The sequence below is a fragment of the Schistocerca gregaria genome, chromosome 3, assembly GCF_023897955.1.
Source record: "Schistocerca gregaria isolate iqSchGreg1 chromosome 3, iqSchGreg1.2, whole genome shotgun sequence".
Lineage (NCBI taxonomy): Eukaryota > Metazoa > Arthropoda > Insecta > Orthoptera > Acrididae > Schistocerca > Schistocerca gregaria.
The window spans coordinates 878,608,110-878,629,676 of NC_064922.1; the positions used below are offsets into that span (position 1 = coordinate 878,608,110).

Sequence of the window (21,567 nt, forward strand, 5' to 3'; positions counted from 1 at the left end):
GGAGTGTGAACATTGGAGGGTAGAACAGTGGAAAAATGTGGTGTGGAGTGACAAATCATGGTACACAATGTAGCAATCCGATGGCAGGGTGTGGGTATGGTGAATGCCCAGTGAACTTCAACTGCCAACGTGTGTAGTGCCCACAGTAAAATTTGGAGGTGGTGGTGCTATGGTGTGGTCGTGTTTTTCATGGAGGGGGTTTGCACCCCTTGTTGTTGTGCATGGAACTATCACAGCACAGGCCTACATTGACTTTTTAAGCACCTCCTTGCTTCCCACTGTTGAAGAGCAATTCAGGGAAGGTGATTGCGTCTTTCAACACAGTCGAGCACCTGTTCATAATGCACGGCCTGGTGTGGAGTTGTTACAAAACAGTAACATCCCTGTAGTGGACTGGCCTGCGCAGAATCCTGACTTGAATCCTGTTGAACACCTTTGGGATACTTTGGAACGCCAACTTTGTGCCGGGCCTCACTGACTGACATCGACACCTCTCCTCAGTGCAGCACTCCGCGAAGAATGGGCTGCCATTCCCCAAGAAACCTCCAACACCTTATTGAACATATGCCTGCAAGAGTGGAAGCTGCCATCAAGGATAAGGGTTGGCTAACACCATACTGAATTCCAGTTTTACCGAAGGAGGGCACCATGAACTAGTAAGTCATTTTCAGCCAAGTGTCCGCATACTTTTGATCACATAGTGTACATTCTACCTGTGAAACACAGTAAAATTCCTGTGGCAGACTGATGAAAGCAGGAAGAGGAAGAACTGCACATGATTATGAAACACAAGAATGAAAAGTAGTGTCTCAGTTTTTTTTCTGTTGCAGGGGGAAAGATGCTATTTTAAATAAGTTGAAGGAAGCTGGTATTGAAGACCCCAGTGAATATATAACATTCCATGGCCTGCGGACACATTCTGTCTTGAATGGGGACTTGGTGAGGATTCATATTATTTGAGAGAAGTGTGTTGTAACTTACACAGAGTTTCTTCTCTGTGAGCATAAGTGTATTCTCAAAAATGTCCTCCTTCATTCCTGGCAGGTGTCTGAACTGATATATGTTCATTCAAAACTACTAATTGCAGATGACAATACTGTAATATGTGGATCTGCAAACATCAATGACAGATCGTTGATTGGTAAACGTGATTCGGAAGTGGCAGTTGTGTTGCAGGTATGTAATTGTGTTTTTTAGTGGTGAAGGAGTGTTCATAGTGAAGTACTGAGGTAATTTGAAGGACAGTGCGTGCAGTGAAAGAGTAGGATAAGGAGAATAAATTTCACTGAAAAAGATCTTCTCAGTATTAAAACCACATAATTGTAAATAAATTCTTGAAACTTAGATATCTATAAGCAAAATACTGTTAAAACCTCAAAAATCATTCAGAGAGATGCCATTGAATATTCGGGCATGCCACTATGAAAGACTCTGAAAGCAATATATATATTTATAACTATACATGGTCATCTACACCTGGCCACCTCTATAGTGAAGGAAATTCAAATAAACCTGTGGGAGAGGGAGAGGGGGCAACCATGATCATGGAACCAAAGCTACTCATATTTCCATCTTAGAAAAAAATTGTTGACATGACCTCTGTTCATCAAATTAAAGTAACTTGAAAACTCTACATCCTACATAAATTATAACCATGATAGCTATCAAGCAGGATCAACACCCTTACAATTCAGTGCATGATTTGTTGTTGTTGTTTTTGTTGCTGTTGTTGTTGCTGCTGCTGCTGCTGCTGCTGCTGTTGTTGTTGTTGTGGTCTTCAGTCCAGATACTGGTTTGATGCAGCTCTTCATGCTGCTCTTTCCTGTTCAAGCTGCTTCATCTCCCAGTATCTACTGCAACCTACAGCCTTCTGAATCTGCTTAGAGTATTCATCTCTTGGTCTCCCTCCATGATTTGTACCCTCCACACTGCCCTCCAATACTAAATTGGTGATCGCTTGATGCCTCAGAACATGTCCTACCAATTGATCCCTTCTTCTAGTCAAGTTGTGCCACAAACTCCTGTTCTCCCCGATTCTAATCAGTACCTCCTCATTAATTACATGATCTATCCATCTAATCTTCAGCATTCTTCTGTAGCACCACATTTCGAAAGCTTCTATTCAACATGACTTAACGTCCATGTTGCACTTCGTACATGGCTATACTCCACACAAATACTTTCAGAAATGACTTCCTGGCATTTATATCTGTACTAAATGATAACAAATTTCTCTTCAGAAACATTTTCCTTGCCATTGCCAGTCTACATTTTATATCCTCTCTAGTTCAACCATCATCAGTTATTTTGCTCCCCAAATAGCAAAACTCCTTTACTACTTTAAGTGTCTCATTTCCTAATCTAATTCCCTCAGCATCACCCGACATAATTCGACTACATTCCATTATCCTCGTTTTGCTTTTGTTGATGTTCACCTTATATCCTCCTTTCAAGACACTGTCCATTCCGTTCAACTGCTCTTCCAAGTTCTTTGCTGTCTCTGACAGAATTAAAATTTCATCGGCGAACCTCAAAGTTTTTATTTCTTCTCGATCGATTTTAATACCTACTCCGAATTTTTCTTTTGTTTCCTTCACTGCTTGCTCAATATACAGATTGAATAACATTGGGGAGGGGCTACAACCGTGTCTTACTCCCTTGCCAACCACTGTTTCCCTTTCATGCCCCTCAACTCTTATAACTGCCGTTTGGTTTCTGTACAAATTGTAAATAGCCTTTCACTCCCTGTATTTGACGCCTGCCACCTTCAGAATTTGAAAGAGAGTATTTGAATTAACATAGTCAAAAGCTTTCTCTAAGTCTACAAATGCTAGAAACGTAGGTTTGCCTTTCCTTAATGTTTCTTCTAAGATAAGTTGTAGGGTCAGTATTGCCTCAAGTGTTCCAACATTTCTATGGAATCCAAACTGATCTTCCCCAAGGTCGGCTTCTATCAGTTTTTCCATTTGTCTGTAAAGAATTCACGTTAACAGCTCATATGGGTGTTAAAAAAATGACTTTTAAATTCCATCACCAAAATTACGTGTTACCTCAGAAGCATATTACTACACCAACAATCCAAAGCCTGTATGGCTTTTAGCAACATTTATTTTTCTGCTTTGTGTGTGCCAGTCATTGAATCACCTGGTGTTAGATGATTCTTTTCAGTCATGGTGGCTTTAGTTTTACAATGCTGATAATCCAAACTGATTCTGGTACTTTTATAGGTGTTGTGTCATGCCCACTCCTCCAGACACATACTCTCACTCGCTATTCCTGTGCGTACTGTAGCTACAGTTCCTATTGCAGAACTCTTTATTGGCATCTGTCTCAGTCAGTTTTTATTTGCCCCCATTCACTTCTACATTGAAGGTAAGTCATATCATGATGGCCAAATGCAGGCTTTTCTTCTTTGATATTATGAAATGTGTTCAGGCTATTTGTCTCGTGAGGAGATAATTTTTTAACGGAGTAGGTCATGCTTTATTTAGGCCAGGGGCAAACAAGAATTCATCTCAAGAGTCGTGCACTGGCACAAGTGGCATAGCACTTTGCCTGGCTCGCACAATTCCCACACTGCTACACCACGCTTTCTATTGCCAGGAGGGGTAAGAGGGAAAAACTGTGAACACGCCACATTTAAATGGCATTGTAGTCACATTATGTATGACTTTGTTTCATATTTCACACTTCTCAACAACATAGATAAAAAAAACTAATTTTCAGTATTATTTAATTATTTTCAATGCGCTAGAGACATAATATAATTTTTTTCTGGTACTAACTGTTAGCGTAGGGACAGATGCAAACAATTTCACAGATTTTGCCACTTAATTATTACTCAGTTTCATAATAGAAAAAAATGTCTTCGAGCTACATATGTTGGTCAAAATATTGTGGCACTTTTACTACCTTATTATGGAGCCATGGAATTTCTACCCGAGGAAAGCAGCGTAGGTGTCCTGGACAGTTTTAAAATCTTTAAAACAAGAATTACCAACCAGATCAGTAAGTTACACATACACAGGGCGCTTTCAACTGGAACAGTAAATGATCTCAAGAACAGATGTAAAATTGGCAGGTCCTCAAAACATTTAGGAAATGATCCTTGTAATTCTTTCAAGGCCACAATGAATTCTTCAAAACTCGTGTCTTCTTCAGCACCAGTGAGCTTAGGTAACTGGAAAAAGGTTGTAGGAATGTGTCTCTTCTACAACAAATTTTCTTTTTAAATGCATCCCCATCAAATCAGAAAGAAGTTGTTTCTCTCCTCGCAGTGTCTTACTGTAAAACAGTGTGCAGTTAAGGCCACTTAAAATGAGAGGTCTGCAATTCATTCCAGGTGTTGTAATTTTTATTTGTGCACTTCTTTTCCCTTTGTGAATTTCAACAGTAGTGTGTTTTAAATTTACAAAATCCTTCCATTCATGCCCCTTAACGTAAACAACATACTTCACAGTGATATATAAGATCTCCGTACTATTTGTTCACTTCCATTGAAAACTGTTGCAGCTGGCAGCAGAATAATGTATGTGACTTCAGATTTTTTTCTGTTTGTACCACCAATTTCTTCACTTGCTTCATGCCTGAAAATTTAGCACAGAGCACTTCTTGATGTACAGAGTGGTGAATCCTGTCTGCTAGACGTTTGTATTTTTTGATCTTTCATTGTGAACTAAATCTTTAAATTATTTCTCCATGGTATTGTGATATAGTTTCATAGCAAATTTGCAATACCCATTACTTATGAGACTACATATATTAAGAATTCTTTTCTGTCTCCCCTGTGATTTCCATTCATTTTTAAAGGCTTGTGAAGGCAGGTCACTAGATTTCCTCTTTTTGTACAAACAGCCATTGGGTCTGATGATGATGATGATGATGATATTTGGTGTGTGGGGCACTCATCTGCGCAATTGTCAGTGCCCATACAAATTCCCAATCCTTACACAGTCTAGTCTCACCACATTCATGAATGATGGTGAAATAATGAGGAGGACACAAACACACTTAGTCCCTAGGTAGAGAAAATACTCGACCTGGCCAGGAATGACGCTATGTCAGTGAATTTCCTTCATACTGTGAACAAATAGTGATGAAGTGTCACATCGTGCCGAGTACTTCCGGGAAGAACTGAGCAAAGCTTAGACAGCACATGCTGCTCGCATGAAGTTTACAGATCGTGGCTGGCCCTTATTCAGACAACAATGCGATTTTGCTCTAAATGCCAGTATTTTTAATTTTTTCTTTCCTGTTGTTATTTGATTCAGACATCTCCAAATCATAGACTTTTATTTTATAATTTTGATAGTGTAAATTCACTTCTGATCATTGTTACCCCACCCACATTCATAATTTATTTCATTTCTGTTTCCTTGCTGGAATATCTATAAATTTCATGTACATGGAACACTTAGTAATTATAATCATTATTCAGGTCTCCCTCACTTCAGTAGCAACTCATCTCTGACATTTTGCTCAAAATTATATCCACTTTGAGAATTTGGACACTAATACTAATATTAACACACTTCATATTGTGTATTTGTGCTCATGGTGCCTTTGTATTCCCTGTACATCCATATAAATTCATGTATATCTTCTCTTACAGGCAGACAAACACGGCACTTGACTCCTGCGACTGCTTAGCTACGACTTGAAAGTTCTACATTGTTAATGTCTAGAATCGTACTTGCATGCTAATAATGCCTGAGACATGCAAAAAAATATATAAAATTACATACTCTTATAGGTGTGTGTGTGTGTGTGTGTGTGTGTGTGTGTGTGTGTGTGTGTGTGTGTGTTCTCCACTGAAAGTCTGCTAAAACTATTGCTCATAGTGAATTATGGCTACATTGTAATAGCATACCTATAAATTACATGCAGTATAAGAAATTAAATGAAAAGAGATTTAGACATATAACAATGAAGTCATAAATTTTGTATTTTCAACCATTTGTGTTTGATATGTAGAATACATTTTATTGTAGTTGTTTTCATTAACGCTTCCTTGATAATTGCATGCCTGTAGGATATAGAATTGGAAGACGGTGTAATGAATGGACAACCTTACAAGGTTGGACGATGTGCAGCATCACTTAGAAAGCAGCTTTTTAGAGAACATCTTGGTCTTCTGAAAAACAGGCAAAAACTCTCAGAGGAAGACATTATGGACCCAGTGAGTCACCAGTTCTTCAATAATGTGTGGAAAAGGATATCCACTGACAACACTAAAATTTATGAGGAGGTTTGTAATGAATCATATAATTTCTAATGATAAAAATGATCCATTAAATTTGTATTAATCAAAAGTCTCTTACATGATGTTGAATTATTTCTGATTATTCTTGTATACAAGCTAGATTTTCTGTTTCTCTCTCTCTCTTTCTCTCTCTCTCTCTCTCTCTCTCTCTCTCTCTCTCTCTCTCTCTCTCTCTCTCTCTCTCGTGCTCTCTCTCTCTCTCTCTCTCGCTCTCTCTCTCTCTCTCTCTCTCTCTCTCTCTCTCTCTCTCTCTTTTAAAAAATAGGTAAACAGTTTCAAGGAAAAGATAGAGCCAGCAGTTCTTTATATGCGATGGTATCAGTTACGTGATAATTTATTTTAAGCACTTTACTTAATCTTCCTGGAGTATTTAATCTGTTAATCGTGTACATTTTTAATCACTTATCTGTTCAAAGTATAACAAAATATCTCACCAAAACATGTCTCCCATTCCCCCGTTGCCATATTTATGAACACCAGTTGTATATTAATTCGGCATTAACAACGAAATGAATTAAGATAGATGGCTACTCACCACATAAAGGAGGCATAGAGTGGCAGGCAGGCAGTTTAAAAGTACAATAAAAGTCGACAGCGCTATCAGCTAAAACCCTTAGTCAGATTTAGAAAAACACATATATATTCATGTGTGTGTGTGTGTGTGTGTGTGTGTGTGTGTGTGTGCATGCATGCCACACAAATCTGTTAGTAGTGATATTGCATTAAACTGTGACACTTTCGCAGTAATTTCGCACAGTACTTGAATGGTTGTACATCTGACACTACATTTATCTACCCATTCTACTTAAATCAGTAAACTGGAGTTCTCGTTAACTTTATTTACGGACACAGTCACACAACATACAATACCTCTTGCAATACTCTTACAAGAGAACTCTACCCCAAAACTTCAGACAAGAGACTCCTTAAATTACACATCAAAGTTCAATGTTCTCTTGTATAGCATTGTTCATTATTTGTTCACAGAATCTTCCATTGGCTTTTTCCACAGAGCACCAGTTAGCGATTAAATCAGTCTGCACTTGCTCTAATGTCAGAACATCGGCTGCTGTGCCCCAACACCATCCATAGCCCAACAAATAAATCGAACAGAATATGCACAAACCCAGACAGAGAAAAATATCTGGAATACATAATTTAAACATGAGTTCACAGAATAACATCATCTAACATAAATTAATAACAGAAAACCATATAAATCTATATGTTTACTCACACATATACATCACCACCTCCCCTCCATGAACCATGGACCCTGCCGTTGGTGCCTCAGCGATACAGATAGCCATACCGTAGGTGGAACCACAACGGAGGGGTATTTGTTGAGAGGCCAGACAAACATGTGGTTCCTGAAGAGGCGCAACAGCCTTTTCAGTAGTTGCAAGGGCGACTGTCTGGATGATTGACTGACCTGGCCTTGTAACACTAACCAAAACGGCCTTGCTGTGCTGGTACTGCGAACGGCTAAAAGCAAGGGAAACTACGGCCGTAAATTTTCCCGAGGGCATGCAGCTTTACTGTATGGTTAAATGATGATGGCATCCTCTTGGGTAAAATATTCCGGAGGTAAAATAGTCCCCCATTCGAATCTCCGGGCGGGGACTACTCAAGAGGATGTCGTTATCAGGAGAAAGAAAACTGGCGTTATACGGATCGGAGCGTGGAATGTCAGATCACTTAATCGGGCAGATAGGTTAGAAAATTTAAAAAGGGAAATAGATAGGTTAAAGTTAGATATAGTGGAAATTAGTGAAGTTCGGTGGCAGGAGGAACAAGACTTCTGGTCAGGTGACTACAGGGTTAAAAACACACAATCAAATAGGGGTAATGCAGGAGTATGTTTAATAATGAATAGGAAAATAGGAATGCGGGTAAGCTACTACAAACAGCACAGTGAACGCATTATTGTGGCAAAGATAGATACGAAGCCCTACTACAGTAGTACAAGTTTATATGCCAACTAGCTCTGCAGATGATGAAGAAATTGAAGAAATGTATGATGAAATAAAAGAAATTATTCAGATAGTGAAGGGTGATGAAAATTTAATAGTCATGGGTGACTGGAATTCGGTAGTAGGAAAAGGGAGAGAAGGAAATGTAGTAGGTGAATATGGATTGGGGGAGAGAAATGAAAGAGGAAGCCGCCTGGTAGAATTTTGCACAGAGCACAACTTAATCATAGCTAACACTTGGTTTAAGAACCATGAAAGAAGGTTGTATATATGGAAGAACCCTGGAGATACTAAAAGATATCAGATAGATTATATAATGGTAAGACAGAGATTTAGGAACCAGGTTTTAAATTGTAAGACATTTCCAGGGTCAGATGTGGACTCTGACCACAATCTATTGGTTACGACCTGTAGATTAAAACTGAAGAAACTGCAAAAAGGTGGGAATTTAAGGAGATGGGACCTGGATAAACTGAAAGAACAAGAGGTTGTACAGAGTTTCAGGGAGAGCATAAAGGAACAATTGACAGTAATGGGGGAAAGAAATACAGTAGAAGAAGAATGGGTAGCTTTGAGGGATGAAGTAGTGAAGGCAGCAGAGGATCAAGTAGGTAAAAAGGCGAGGGCTAGTAGAAATCCTTGGGTAACAGAAGAAATATTGAATTTAATTGATGAAAGGAGAAAATATAAAAATGCAGTAAATGAAGCACACAAAAAGGAATACAAATGTCTCAAAAATAAGATCAACAGGAAGTGCAAAATGGCTAAGCAGGGATGGCTAGAGGACAAATATAAGGATGTAGAGGCTTATCTCACTAGGGGTAAGATGGATACTGCCTACAGGAAAATTAGAGAGACCTTTGGAGAAAAGAGGACCACTTGTATGAATATTAAGAGCTCAGATGGAAACCCAGTTCTAAGCAAAGAAGGGAAAGCAGAAAGGTGGAAGGAGTATATAGATGGTCTATACAAGGGCGACATACTTGAGGACAATATTATGGAAATGGAAGAGGATGTAGATGAAGATGAAATGGGAGATACGATACTGCGTGAAGAGTTTGACAGAGCACTGAAAGACCTGAGTCGAAACAAGGTCCCCGGAGTAGACAACATTCCATTGGAACTACTGCCGGCCTTGGGAGAGCCAGTCCTGACAAAACTCTACCATCTGGTGAGCAAGATGTATGAAACGGGCGAAATACCTTTAGACTTCAAGAAGAATATAATAATTCCAATCCCAAAGAAAGCAGGTGTTGACAGATGTGAAAATTACCAAACAATCAGTTTAATAAGCCAGAGCTGCAAAATACTGAGACGAATTCTTTACAAACAAATGGAAAAACTAGTAGATGCCGACCTCGGGGAAGTTCAGTTTGGATTCCGTAGAAATGTTGGAGCACGTGAGGCAATACTGACCTTACGACTTATCTTAGAAGAAAGATTAAGGAAAGGCAAACTTACGTTTCTAGCATTTGTAGACTTAGAGAAAGCTTTTGACAATGTTGACTGGAATACTCTCTTTCAAATTCTAAAGGTGGCAGGGGTAAAATACATGGAGCGAAAGGCTATTTACAATTTGTACAGAAACCAGATGGCAGTTATAAGAGTCGAGGGACATGAAAGGGAAGCAGTTGATGGTAAGGGAGTAAGACACGGTTGTAGCCTCTCCCCGATGTTATTCAATCTGTATATTGAGCAAGCAGTAAAGGAAACAAAAGAAAAATTCGGAGTAGGTATTAAAATCCATGGAGAAGAAATAAAAACTTTGAGGTTCTCCAATGACATTGTAATTCTGTCAGAGACAGCAAAGAACTTGGAAGAACAGTTGAACGGAATGGACATTGTCTTGAAAGGAGGATATAAGATGATCATCAACAAAAGCAAAATGAGAGTAATGGTATGTAGTTGAATTAAGTCGGGTGATGCTGAGGGAATTAGATTAGGAAATGAGACAATTAAAGCAGTAAAGGAGTTTTGCTATTTGGGGAGCAAAATAACTGATGCTGGTCGAAGTAGTGGGGATATAAAATGTATACTGGCAATGGCAAGGAAAGTGTTTCTGAAGAAGAGAAATTTGTTAACATCGGGTATAGATTTAAGTGCCAGGAAGTCGTTTCTGAAAGTATTTGTATGGATTGTAGCCTTGTATGGAAGTGAAACATGGACGATAAATAGTTTGGACAAGAAGAGAATAGAAGCTTTCGAAATGTGGTGCTACAGAAGAATGCTGAAGATTAGATGGGTAGATCACATAACTAATGAGGAGGTACTGAATAGGATTGGGGAGAAGAGAAGTTTGTGGCACAACTTGACCAGAAGAAGGGATCAGTTGGTAGGACATGTTCTGAGGCATCAAGGGATCACCAATTTAGTATTGGAGGGCAGCGTGGAGGGTAAAAATCGTAGAGGGAGACCAAGAGATGAACACATTAAGCAGATTCAAAAGGATGTAGGTTGCAGTAGGTACTGGGAGATGAAGAGGCTTGCACAGGATAGAGTGACATGGAGAGCTGCATCAAACCAGTCTCAGGACTGAAGACCGCAACAACAACAACATACATCACCAGAAATTGTAGCATGATAAATGTGCATATATTTCAGGATTGAAACTCTCTCAATTTCTGCATCCTTTTAGTACTGGGCTTTTCGATATTCGATAACGCTGAGTGATTGGCAGAGATTAGAAAATACTTTTGTTTATTTCTGAAATCATGTACTTTATCTATATTTTTTAAAGACTGAGGCAGCAAGTTGAAAAGAATTTTGTTGGCATTAACAGAATCTGTATAAATTACGAAGGGACTTCAAAAAATAAGTTGCTCATGTTTTCCCTCAGTAAGACCATTGCACAACAAGAACGGTACATTTTGAGAAGAGCATACATGTTTTATGTTACCTGCAGACACAGTTTCAGTGTGGTATGCTTAACAGGGGCATCACAGCATGCAAATGAAATGGCACAATAACTTTTAATGTACTGAGAAGTTTAAGTACATGGGACAATATAATTCACATGGCCAAAAAGCCTAAATTGCACACAGATTCACTGTGCATTTAGTCCATACACTACCAGAACTTCAGTTTTGGGTCTAGCCGTGCTGAAGTGATGCAAACAGTTTGACCAAGGACATACAGGCATTTACGATGCTGGTCGGTACAGAAGGCCATTGACATTGACCACAGATGACAATGCCCAGGCAATTGAAAAGGAATTTGGACCAATCACAGATTTTCCAACAACAATGATGTTTAAATAACGGTTTCTGAATGGCTCTGACCAAGGAGCAGATGTCTGTCGTTGAGGAATTGAATGTTTGATAGAACATGCTGACCATTGTTCACAAGAACTTTATGGCTTTGTTCAAAAATAGTGTAATGTATCTGTTTTACTCTGATGTGTAGTGCAGCATGCAATATGAGGTACTTAGCCTGCCTTAATATGTGTAATTTGCTTTTGAAGTACCCTCATAGTTTTATTCTTTTGTTATCTGTGTGGTAGTAATCCTTTTTCCTTGGATTATGGTCATGCAAATCCTTGTTTAATAATGCATTGCAATTTATTCTCAAAAACACAGTAGTTTCATAAACATGTAGGGTGTCGAGAAACAGTGTGAAAAGCTTGTAAAGGTGTTGCAGGATAGGTCGTACTGAGAAATAATTGTTAAGAGAAAAATACAGTACTTTGGGCCATTCCCGAACTAATTAGCATTGAAGATGGCCAGTCAGGCCGTCGCACGCACAAATTCAAGCAATCTGCCAGATATGATTAGCATTAGTTGTTCTAGTAACATAGATCAGAGTTTCCAAACTGTTTTCTGTGAGAAGTGACTAAGTGTTCTGCAAAAGACTGTTGACAACATGGCTTTTTTCTAGTTTTTTAATAAACTTGTTAGGATTTCTATGTTATTAGTTATGATTTAAAAATGAAGTAATCACTGAATAACATAAGATTTTCTCATTTCTTTAAATTTTATTAACCTTCAATACAGATGAAGTGTTCTATCAAACTACCATGGTTCTCAAGATGTTCCATCGGGGGAAAAGTATGGGAACCATTGGTGTAGATAGTAGCACACGAGACTGCTCAGCCTTTAGCTCACATTCAGTTCTTACTACCGCACCCATGTCCAATTTTTGTATCACTCTCATGTTTCGTTTTAGGAAGCCGAGCAAAGAATACATTTGATGACACAGTCTCTGATGGGCTGCTTGCTTGAATTTTCGCATACAGCTGCCTGATTGGCTAACTTTAATGTGAATTAACTCGGAAACAGCCTATTGCAGCAAAATTTTTTGTCAACAGTTATTTCTCAGCACAACCTACACTGCAACACCCTAACGAGTTTTTCTGACTGTTTCTAGCCACCTTGTATAGCTTATATTTATAAAGATTCTATCAGTCTATTTTGTTCTTTAAATTTATTCTTGCAGGATTATCTTCAGAGGATTCCAACAACACATCTAGTGGCCTTATGTTGTAGAATTAAGACTCTCTTTAAGATTCTATAAAAAAGGGGCATCAAACATCTTGTTAGAATTCCACAAGACATCCCTGCAGCAATAAATTTAAGGAACTACATGTATTGATAGTATCCTCATTAGTTATGCATGAAACTATTACATTTCTGAAAACAAACTATAATGGCTTGCATAGAAACGATGTGAACGCACTTGATACAAGGAAAAGGAATCCCTGCAGCATCACTTCTCACTCCAGCCCCTTCTGTGGAATGTGATATGTCCCATGTCATACAAACAGTCAATGTGTGACCTGTAGTTAGCTTCTTGTGTCAGCTGAATCACCATAAAGTTGTCCTATAAGACATACTATCCCATCACAGAGTGGTTAACAACGCAATGACAGGCGGGGTGGGGGTCACTACTTAACCACCAACTTTTGGATCTCTCATTGCATGTCTCTGCACTTGAGTAATGTAATGACTGTTTGTTGCTTCTGGACATTTGTTATTGCTTTTTAGAGGTACTGCTGGCAGGAATCACATTAAAGTTATTTGTTTATTGACACAGTCTGACAAAGCTTCAACAAAAATGACAAGTTTTGACACATTAAGAGGCAGTGCAGCTCATGGTGTGAATTATTACAACTGAATGAACTACAATATACTCTTATTATGTACAGATGAAGCTAATTGTCAGATGTAAAAGAGAGACATTTGTATCACAATGGAGACCAGTTTGTGACTGATGAATCTCTCTCTCTCTCTCTCTCTCTCTCTCTCTCTCTCTCTCTCTCTCTCTCTCTCTCTCTCTCTCTCTTGCTCTCTGTCACTCTCTCTGGCACAATTCCACAAAATTTCAGAAGAAATTTTTGGCTTCAGTTGTCATTGGGTATCTAATCTTTTTCTCTGAGAATTTTTTATCCATTTTGCATCAGTTCAACTACTGGGCTTGAGAGGCTGTGGTTGTTACATAAAATTATTCCCTGACTTCCATCTCCGCCTGTGGAGGACGTTTTTGGAGATGAAAATGAAATGTCGTGTAATGAGGGCCTCCCATCGGGTAGACCTTTCGCGTGGTGCAAGTCTTTCGATTTGACGCCACTTCCGCACTTGCGTGTCGATGGGGATCAAATGATGATGATTAGGACAACACAACACCCAGTCCCTGGGGGGGGAAAATCTCCGACCCAGCCAGGAATCGAACCGGGGCCCTTTGGATTGACAGTCTGTCGCGCTGACCACTCAGCTACCGCAGGCGGACGTTTTTGGAGATAAAATGGCATCTGTTATGGATATTCCCCGCATTCAGAGATGAAACATCATGAAAAGTTTGATATATCAACCATGGGGCCTCAGTCAAGAAGTTCTAACTGAAGTAGGCCTAGACACATGCGCTGATGAAAAACTTTATTGTATGATTATTTATTTCACAGTTTGTTATTCCAAAACCTCCATAATAATTTAATCTCCTGGTCTTAGTTATTCAGAATAAGTCTGGAGAATCATTGCAATCTTGGTATTACATTCAGGTTAGTGTCCAAGGTTAACAGTTAATAACTATTTCTGGTGTTTCTACTTACAGTTTGAACTTAGAAAGATTGTGGATAAATAAACAATGAGCTGGCTAAGTGTTAGTACACTCTATGTTATAATTTAACTACTACCTGTCAAATTCCATTAATTTCACAGCCTGAAAATAAAAAAATAATACTAGGGTGCAGTAACACATTTACTGGGCATCTTCAAGTGTACATGTTGTATCATATGGAAGTTTGAAACAGTAATGGAAATTACCTACAATGCCCATCCATTATAATAATAGTGCTTGGAACTTAGTATAGGCAGGTTTGCCATCACATCTATTACAGGGCAATGCAGCTATCACAGTATTCAGACAAGAACCTTCTGTGTACAGTGTATCATGGACTTTCGAACCATACTTACAGTATGGAGTGATTTGTGTGGGGAAACTCAAACAAACAAGAGACAAAATGAGGGTTCAAATTACAAAAAAAAAAAAAAAAGCAATTAGGACCATTTTAAGAAGAAAGACCTCTGAAACATGCAGAAACTGTTTCAAGAATTTAAATATCTTAACTTTTTCATCGTTGTATATATACAAAACAATAATGTACATCGTAAAAGGTAGTGAGGACTGGATTACAAATGCTACTGTACACACCCACAATACAAGAAAGATAAATGAAGTATGGAGCATACCCCACCGACTGGCAATGCTAGAAAAAGGACCCCAGTACTTTGGTATCAGACTACTAAGAAGTCTGCCCAAAACCCTGAAAGATAGTGTACTTCACAATGACTTTCCAAAGAAACTTAAAGACTATCTCATTGAAAAAGAGTTTTACAGTGTTGCAGAATACTTATGCCATTAAATTTGTATATATTGTTACTCATTATCAGTAATGTAAAAATTTAAGCTAAAGATGTAGAAAAATAAGTGATAAGGAATGTTAACACTTCGACATGTCGTATATTACACTTACATTTACTGTACACAATGTAATCTTACAGGATCAAATAAAATTCAATTCAATTCAATTCAATTTGTATGCTGTTTTATATACATGAAACTCCAACAGTTGCACACTTTCTCTGCAAAACAGCCTGTATGATACATTCACTGTCTGATGACAAAAAACTTCATCACTGTTTATATTCCTTACTCTTTTCTTTCCTAAGCAGTTGTTGGATTTTATAATAATAATGTACTTTAATTTTGGTGCCTTTTTTTTCCATATTATCCATTTGTCCAATTATATTCATGTGTAGCATAAAGTTATAATTTGATAAAATTGTCATTCTTTCTATCCAGAAATAGGATACAAATAGGCAGCTGTTTTCTTCAGTTTTTGTCAGTTTGAGACTAACACGTCAATTAATTCTCATTCACAGGTATTCCGTTGCATTCCTTCAGATCAGGCTACTAGCTTCTCAAAACTGAAAAAATTCCAGGAAGAACTGTCTCTTTCTGACACAGATCCTTCCAGTGCGGAGGCAATGCTGGAGAATGTCCAGGTACTGTGCTGATAATATTAACAATTATTATCTAAAGTGTGTTGTGTGGTGCAATGGAAGAAAAAACTTGTGATCTTTATTTGTTCCCCAACAATGTTGGTCATTAAGAGCTCCTCATTTGTAGAGTGGAATTAAAATATTGCACATTTAAGTACTTTTGCAGGTTTGAGTGCAGTTACATAAAGTGGATTGTAATGAGAAAAGAAATTTCACTTCCAGAACATTCTTCTGTTTGAGTGTAACAGAAGTTTATAAACAGCTTACCTTAAAACGTTTTCATTGTGTGAGGGGACTTATCCAACCTGAAGCTATCAAGGCGTTTAACAAAATCCACGGAATTACAGATGTGATGAGGGCATATGTCAGATATCATGGCGAGTTTTGACGTCGTTTCCTTGTTTACGAGGGTACCCTTGCGAGAGTCGCTAGAATTGATTAGCCAGAAGTTTGACGAGAATACAACTGAACTTTTTAGGTATGTCTTGACTTCCACGTATTTTCTTTTTAATGGAGAATACTACGAACAAACGGAGGGAGTCGCCATGGGTAGCCCACTTTCACTGGTGGTAGCAAGTTTGTACATGGAGAACTTTGAGGAGGAAGCCCTATCGTCATCCGAATGGAAACCTACTTGCTTTTTCCATTACGTGGACGACACGTTCGTCATCTGGCCACATGGTATGGATAAACTCCTTGACTTCCTTACACATCTAAACTCCATACACCCCAACATCAAATTCACTATGGAGACTGAAACGGAGGGTAAATTACCTTTCCTTGACGTCTTGGTCAAGAGAAGGGCTGACGGCACCCTAGGTCATGAGGTGTATCGGAAGACAACGCACACTGATCTGTATTTGCACGCAGACAGCTGCCACCACCCTTCACAGAGAAATGGGGTACTTAAAACTTTAGTACATAGGACGCGCACTATCTCTGACGCAGAGTGTCTGCCCCAGGAATTGGACCATCTGAGAACTGTATTTCGAAAAATGGGTACTCAGAGTGGCAGATTCAATGTGCTCTCCGCCCAACCACTGCAGCACAACCTGTTGAGATGGATGAAGTCATGAGGGAGGAGGTAGGCACTGCACTCTCGGGGAAAATAGCCCGCATTCTGAAGAAACACCGGGTTGGAACTGGGTTTTGTCCTCCGAATAAAACTCGTGCACTGGTGGGGAGCACCAAAGATGACCTCGGTTTGAGGAAGGCCGGCATGTACCAGATTCCATGTCAATGTGGCAAGTTGTATATTGGTCAGACGATACATACCGTCAAGGATCAATGCCATGAACACCAGAGGCACACTCTACTGATGTATCCGAGCAAGTCGGCGGTTGCTGAACATTGTTTGTCGCAAAATCACGCTATAGAGTATGGCCACCCGAGGATTCTGGTACAGACGTCGAGATACTGGGACGGCGTTGTTAGAGAGGCCATCGAAATTCGCACCAATGAAGACCTCATAAACCGTGACTGTGGCTATAATCTTAGCAAGGCTTGGGAACCAGCGATTGGGTTTATCAAGAGTAAATCGAGCAAACGTATAGTCATGACGACCACGGCGGACAGAGCCATCACACCGACGTCATCTCAGACGCCGTCGCAATCTGTTCCACCGCGTGACCGTGGCGCGGGGCACGGACGGCAGAGGGAGTGCGCCGCGGGCGGAGGGTATTTAAATCGGCCGCCGCTGCGACCGAACCCAGTTCCCTCTGAGCAGCCATAGTGTGCGGATCTCCGTGCCGGCACGTTCACATCAGCTCAGTCCGTCAGTTCACCTGATGATGGCAACATGTTTGATCGCCGAAATATTGTGGCCGTTGGACACTATAGACGGGCAGTACACCCGTGGATATTTTGATTATCAAATACACCGGGAGAAACTCAAGAATCACATATTGGTTCATGTTTAGAACTGTCCAAGCAAATTGTCCTATATACTCAGACAATTTCAGAATGGCATCAATTTATTTTTTGTTCAGTTTACTTAAGCTCATAGACAAATGGCTGCTATCTTTATTTTTAAAAATGTTATGCTGTTATCAACCTAGAAATAGTTTTGAATATTTCTTTATTAGTCTTGGTCGTTTTGGATGTAGTATGCTCTGACCCTTCAACTGACTCCCCAGTCAGTAATAGGGTAAGCTACTATTCAATAAGGATTACAAAGCACGCCACAACATGGTGTTTTCCACATCAACAAATATTGCCAGAGGTGAAAGAAGTGATAAGACACTGATTAAAATTCTAAGAGTGACTGGAGACCAAACCTGAGATACTGAATTTGTAGTTTGACACTTCACCACTGAGCCACGTGTACCTTTATTGATTCTTCATTCTAAAAAATAGTAGTATGGATTGGTGTAAACAGGCTACAAATCAGATTTCAATTTGCACTCAGTCCAGTATTCAACTCATAAAGTGAAAAATACCACACTTTGCTAATTTATATTTGATATTAAGCTACAGCTATCCATATAACCGGCAAAGGTGCAACACCTCCAACATGGCCAGCACTGTGATGTTGGGTCAAACCGATGACTGCTTATCTTTTCACATTTATTAAAAATCAGTTGCCCTGTTATTTCATAACTACTGGGTGATAAAAAAAAAAGTTACAAACTGACATGACACATCAGGCATACAACAAGAATACAAATAGGAACTGGGGTCAAGGGCACTACGGCCACAAGAGGGCGCTGCTAAACAAACTTGCGCAGAACACATAGAGACCTATCACCATTCACAACGTGGAAGTTCCTGAGATGCATTTGATGTTCGGCACAGCCAAGTGCAATGGACAAGAAGCCATCTGACAGTAACATACAAAATATCACCATAGAAAGGTGCCATACCACACATTATTTGCCACTTTGCATCTTCGATTGCGCAAAACCAGATCGTTCCATGTGCCCGAGCCGAATATTGGTGCCGATTGACAACATGGACAGTTGGGATAAAGAAAGCATTCTCAAAAGGCTGCAGCATACGCCATCAACAAGTACACGAAATGTGTCCTGCAGCATTGATGTCCCACAACCCTCTGTCTGGTGCATTGTACACAAGGAACAACTGCATCTTTTCCATTTCCAACACATCCAGACATTGCAACTGGGGAACTACTACAAGCGCACAGGATTTGCATGATAGTTTCCTAGGAAACTCCTGCATACCGAAGCTTCACAGAGAGTGTCCTCTCACCAGTAAGGCTGTGTTCTCCACGAGGATGTGACGAACATTCACACCCTGCATACGAGGGCAGTTGTGAACCCACATCCTACACGTATGCATAGCTCACAATGAAGATTTACCCTTAACATATACACTATCATCTTTGGAGACTGTTTAATTGGCCCCTACATTCCACCAGGCCAACTTGATGTCGCATGTATCTCATATTCTTGCGAGAAGTTCTGTCTGATATGCTGAATGATGTTCCCATGCCTACTGGTTGGGAGCATTCAATATCAGCACAACAGAGATTGGTCACAGTGGGCCAGTCACATGGCCACCGCGATCTCCCGACATGCCCCCAATCGATTTTTTCCTGGTGGTGGGGATCTGAAGGCCCTTGTGTATAAAACATGTTACAGCACCGGAGGACCTAGTGGGCAGAATTGTTGCAGCAGGTTTCTTTCAGACGGTGCGCCGTTCAGTGCAGCATCGAAGTCAGGTGCTTATCTGGGAAAAAAAAGTTGAACATCTCCTCTAGTGGGCATCCATGTGACTAAGTAACTGCAACTCCATGTGACTAAGTAGCTGCAATGTCATTTAATAGCTCTGGGTGGCCTTTGCAACCCCTGGTTCCTATATGAATACTGACACTTGTATGTCTAATATATCACATCAGTTTGTAAAAGTTTTTTTTGAATCACTCTGTGTATGGCATTTACAAAGGGATTAATTTTTGAAACTTGTGTAGTAAATGAAAGAGATTATTCAGAGAAATGCATCATAATTATTGGGATTTCAATTAATCAGTGGGCATGATTTGTCCACCTCAGCAAAACAGTCTTTTCATTGAAGAACTTTCCGAAACCTTTTTCCACTGTTTTGTTTGGACTCTTGAGTGTTCAATTGAATCCAAGTTAATCTACAGTCACCAATAGGCCAAAAAAGTTGTGCATATTCTGGAAACTTTGCTTAATGATGTTCTTTAGTTCTCATTTTAATAAAAAATTAGAAACAGTAAAAGTCAACATGTGCACGCTCTCTCTCTCTCTCTCTATCTCTCTCTCTCACACACACACACACACACACACACAAGGCTATTTCATAACCAGTTCTTCATGTGATGAATGTAGTGTACTCATTCAGTTCTCACAAGATGTGATTTAACAAACCTCCTTCCTGTTAAATGTACCTAGTTTATAAGTCTGCCCACATAACAACTATGCTACTTCATAGAAAAAGATCTGTTTTAAGTGATAAATTTTGATTTTAATTATAATATTGCATCCATAGTAGTTGTGTACAAATGCAACAGAGGTGAAGTTTTAAATTTTGCAAACAATTATGAATGTAATAGTTCTTTAACATGGAATAATGAAAATGTCGCAGAAATATGTGTGAGTCACTTTTGTTGAACAATATGTAAGGAATTATTTACTTCAGTTGTTTGTTATAATTGACATTGGCCATTTTACTGTGCTGCATTTAATTGCTGTTGTTTCTCTCTTCAGGGTTTCTTGGTGAACATCCCCTTAGAATTCCTGAAAGATGAAATTTTAACCCCAAATCCAAGTTCTGTAGAAGGAATACTTCCCACATCACTGTGGACATGATGTGTTTATTGCAGCATGAATGACATAATAGTAAAGAAATACAGACTTACACCAGTGTACATTCCATTTTATTGGAACTGTGTTGTATGTAATGTAATTATGTGTACAGTACTTTTGTTGCTCATAAAACATCTTTTTTTATATAGCTACAGGTGACAAGACAGACATTTCTGTTAGGTGCAGCAGAACTGTTACGTTTGTTTAGTTTACTGTGATTCATATGGAAGTTGTATTTTATTGCTTAAAAAGATATGCATAAATTACCACTTCACTTTTTAATTAACACAGTGAAATCTTGCCGTTAGCTGTCTGTCAGTAATGTTCCTATATGCAAATATTTATACTGAAAGTTTTTATTATATAGTTTATGATGTTTTGTATTTTTTTATATTTTAATGAATTTTATAGAGAGTGACATATATATTAACAGTTGTTTTCATGTTTTATTTTAAAGTCATGTTCTAGAATTAGTGCAACGCTGGGGTATCTTGATCCATTAGAAGTTCAGTAGCCTCTTTGCACACAATTTGATGTCAGATATGTTTGAAATGTTGATCAAAATAATCATTTTTAAAGACTTTTTGTATGTGTAGGGAAATTTTGTTTGGGATCAATAAAAGGGACATGTGTAAGTAAATTTGCATTCCAAGTAGCCTTGTCCTGTGAAAGATGCCCAGCAATGAGTCACACTAATAATGTTTGTAAAGAGTACTTCTAAAGGCTGTGATGTACATATCTGTCTTGAGCAACTCTCTCTGAAGTGAATATGTGTGAGTATATGTTGTTTTACAGATACAAACATTGCTCTTTATTTTTTCCATAATTGTTCCACTACTGTCTCCATCCCTTTTCTGTCCTGACAGCCACCCTTTTGTGAGCCACAAATGTTAAAAATGTTAATTCTTCTTCTGGACTGAATGTGCCAATCACTGGGTACTAATGGATCTTTGTAACCTAAACAAATCAGATAGCATAGTGGTGGACATATTAATTTTTCCTATTTATGCATGTGTTGAACTATACAACTGCCTATAGTGGCATAACCCGAT

The 21,567-nt window shown here is 39.0% G+C and overlaps 1 protein-coding gene across 3 annotated transcripts in view; it reads left to right on the top strand.

The window, feature by feature from the left end:
• Positions 1 to 21,155, top strand: part of LOC126354992 (phospholipase D1) — a 190,620-nt gene extending 169,465 nt beyond the window's left edge. For all 3 annotated transcript variants that reach the window (XM_050005100.1, XM_050005102.1, XM_050005103.1), the window contains 5 exons: positions 831 to 939; positions 1,045 to 1,176; positions 6,032 to 6,247; positions 15,609 to 15,731; positions 20,417 to 21,155. In XM_050005100.1, the coding sequence (XP_049861057.1) occupies positions 831 to 939; positions 1,045 to 1,176; positions 6,032 to 6,247; positions 15,609 to 15,731; positions 20,417 to 20,518 (682 nt within the window). In that variant the 3' untranslated portion in view covers positions 20,519 to 21,155. The remainder of the gene's footprint in view (positions 1 to 830; positions 940 to 1,044; positions 1,177 to 6,031; positions 6,248 to 15,608; positions 15,732 to 20,416) is intronic.
• Positions 21,156 to 21,567: the final 412 nt, after the last annotated feature.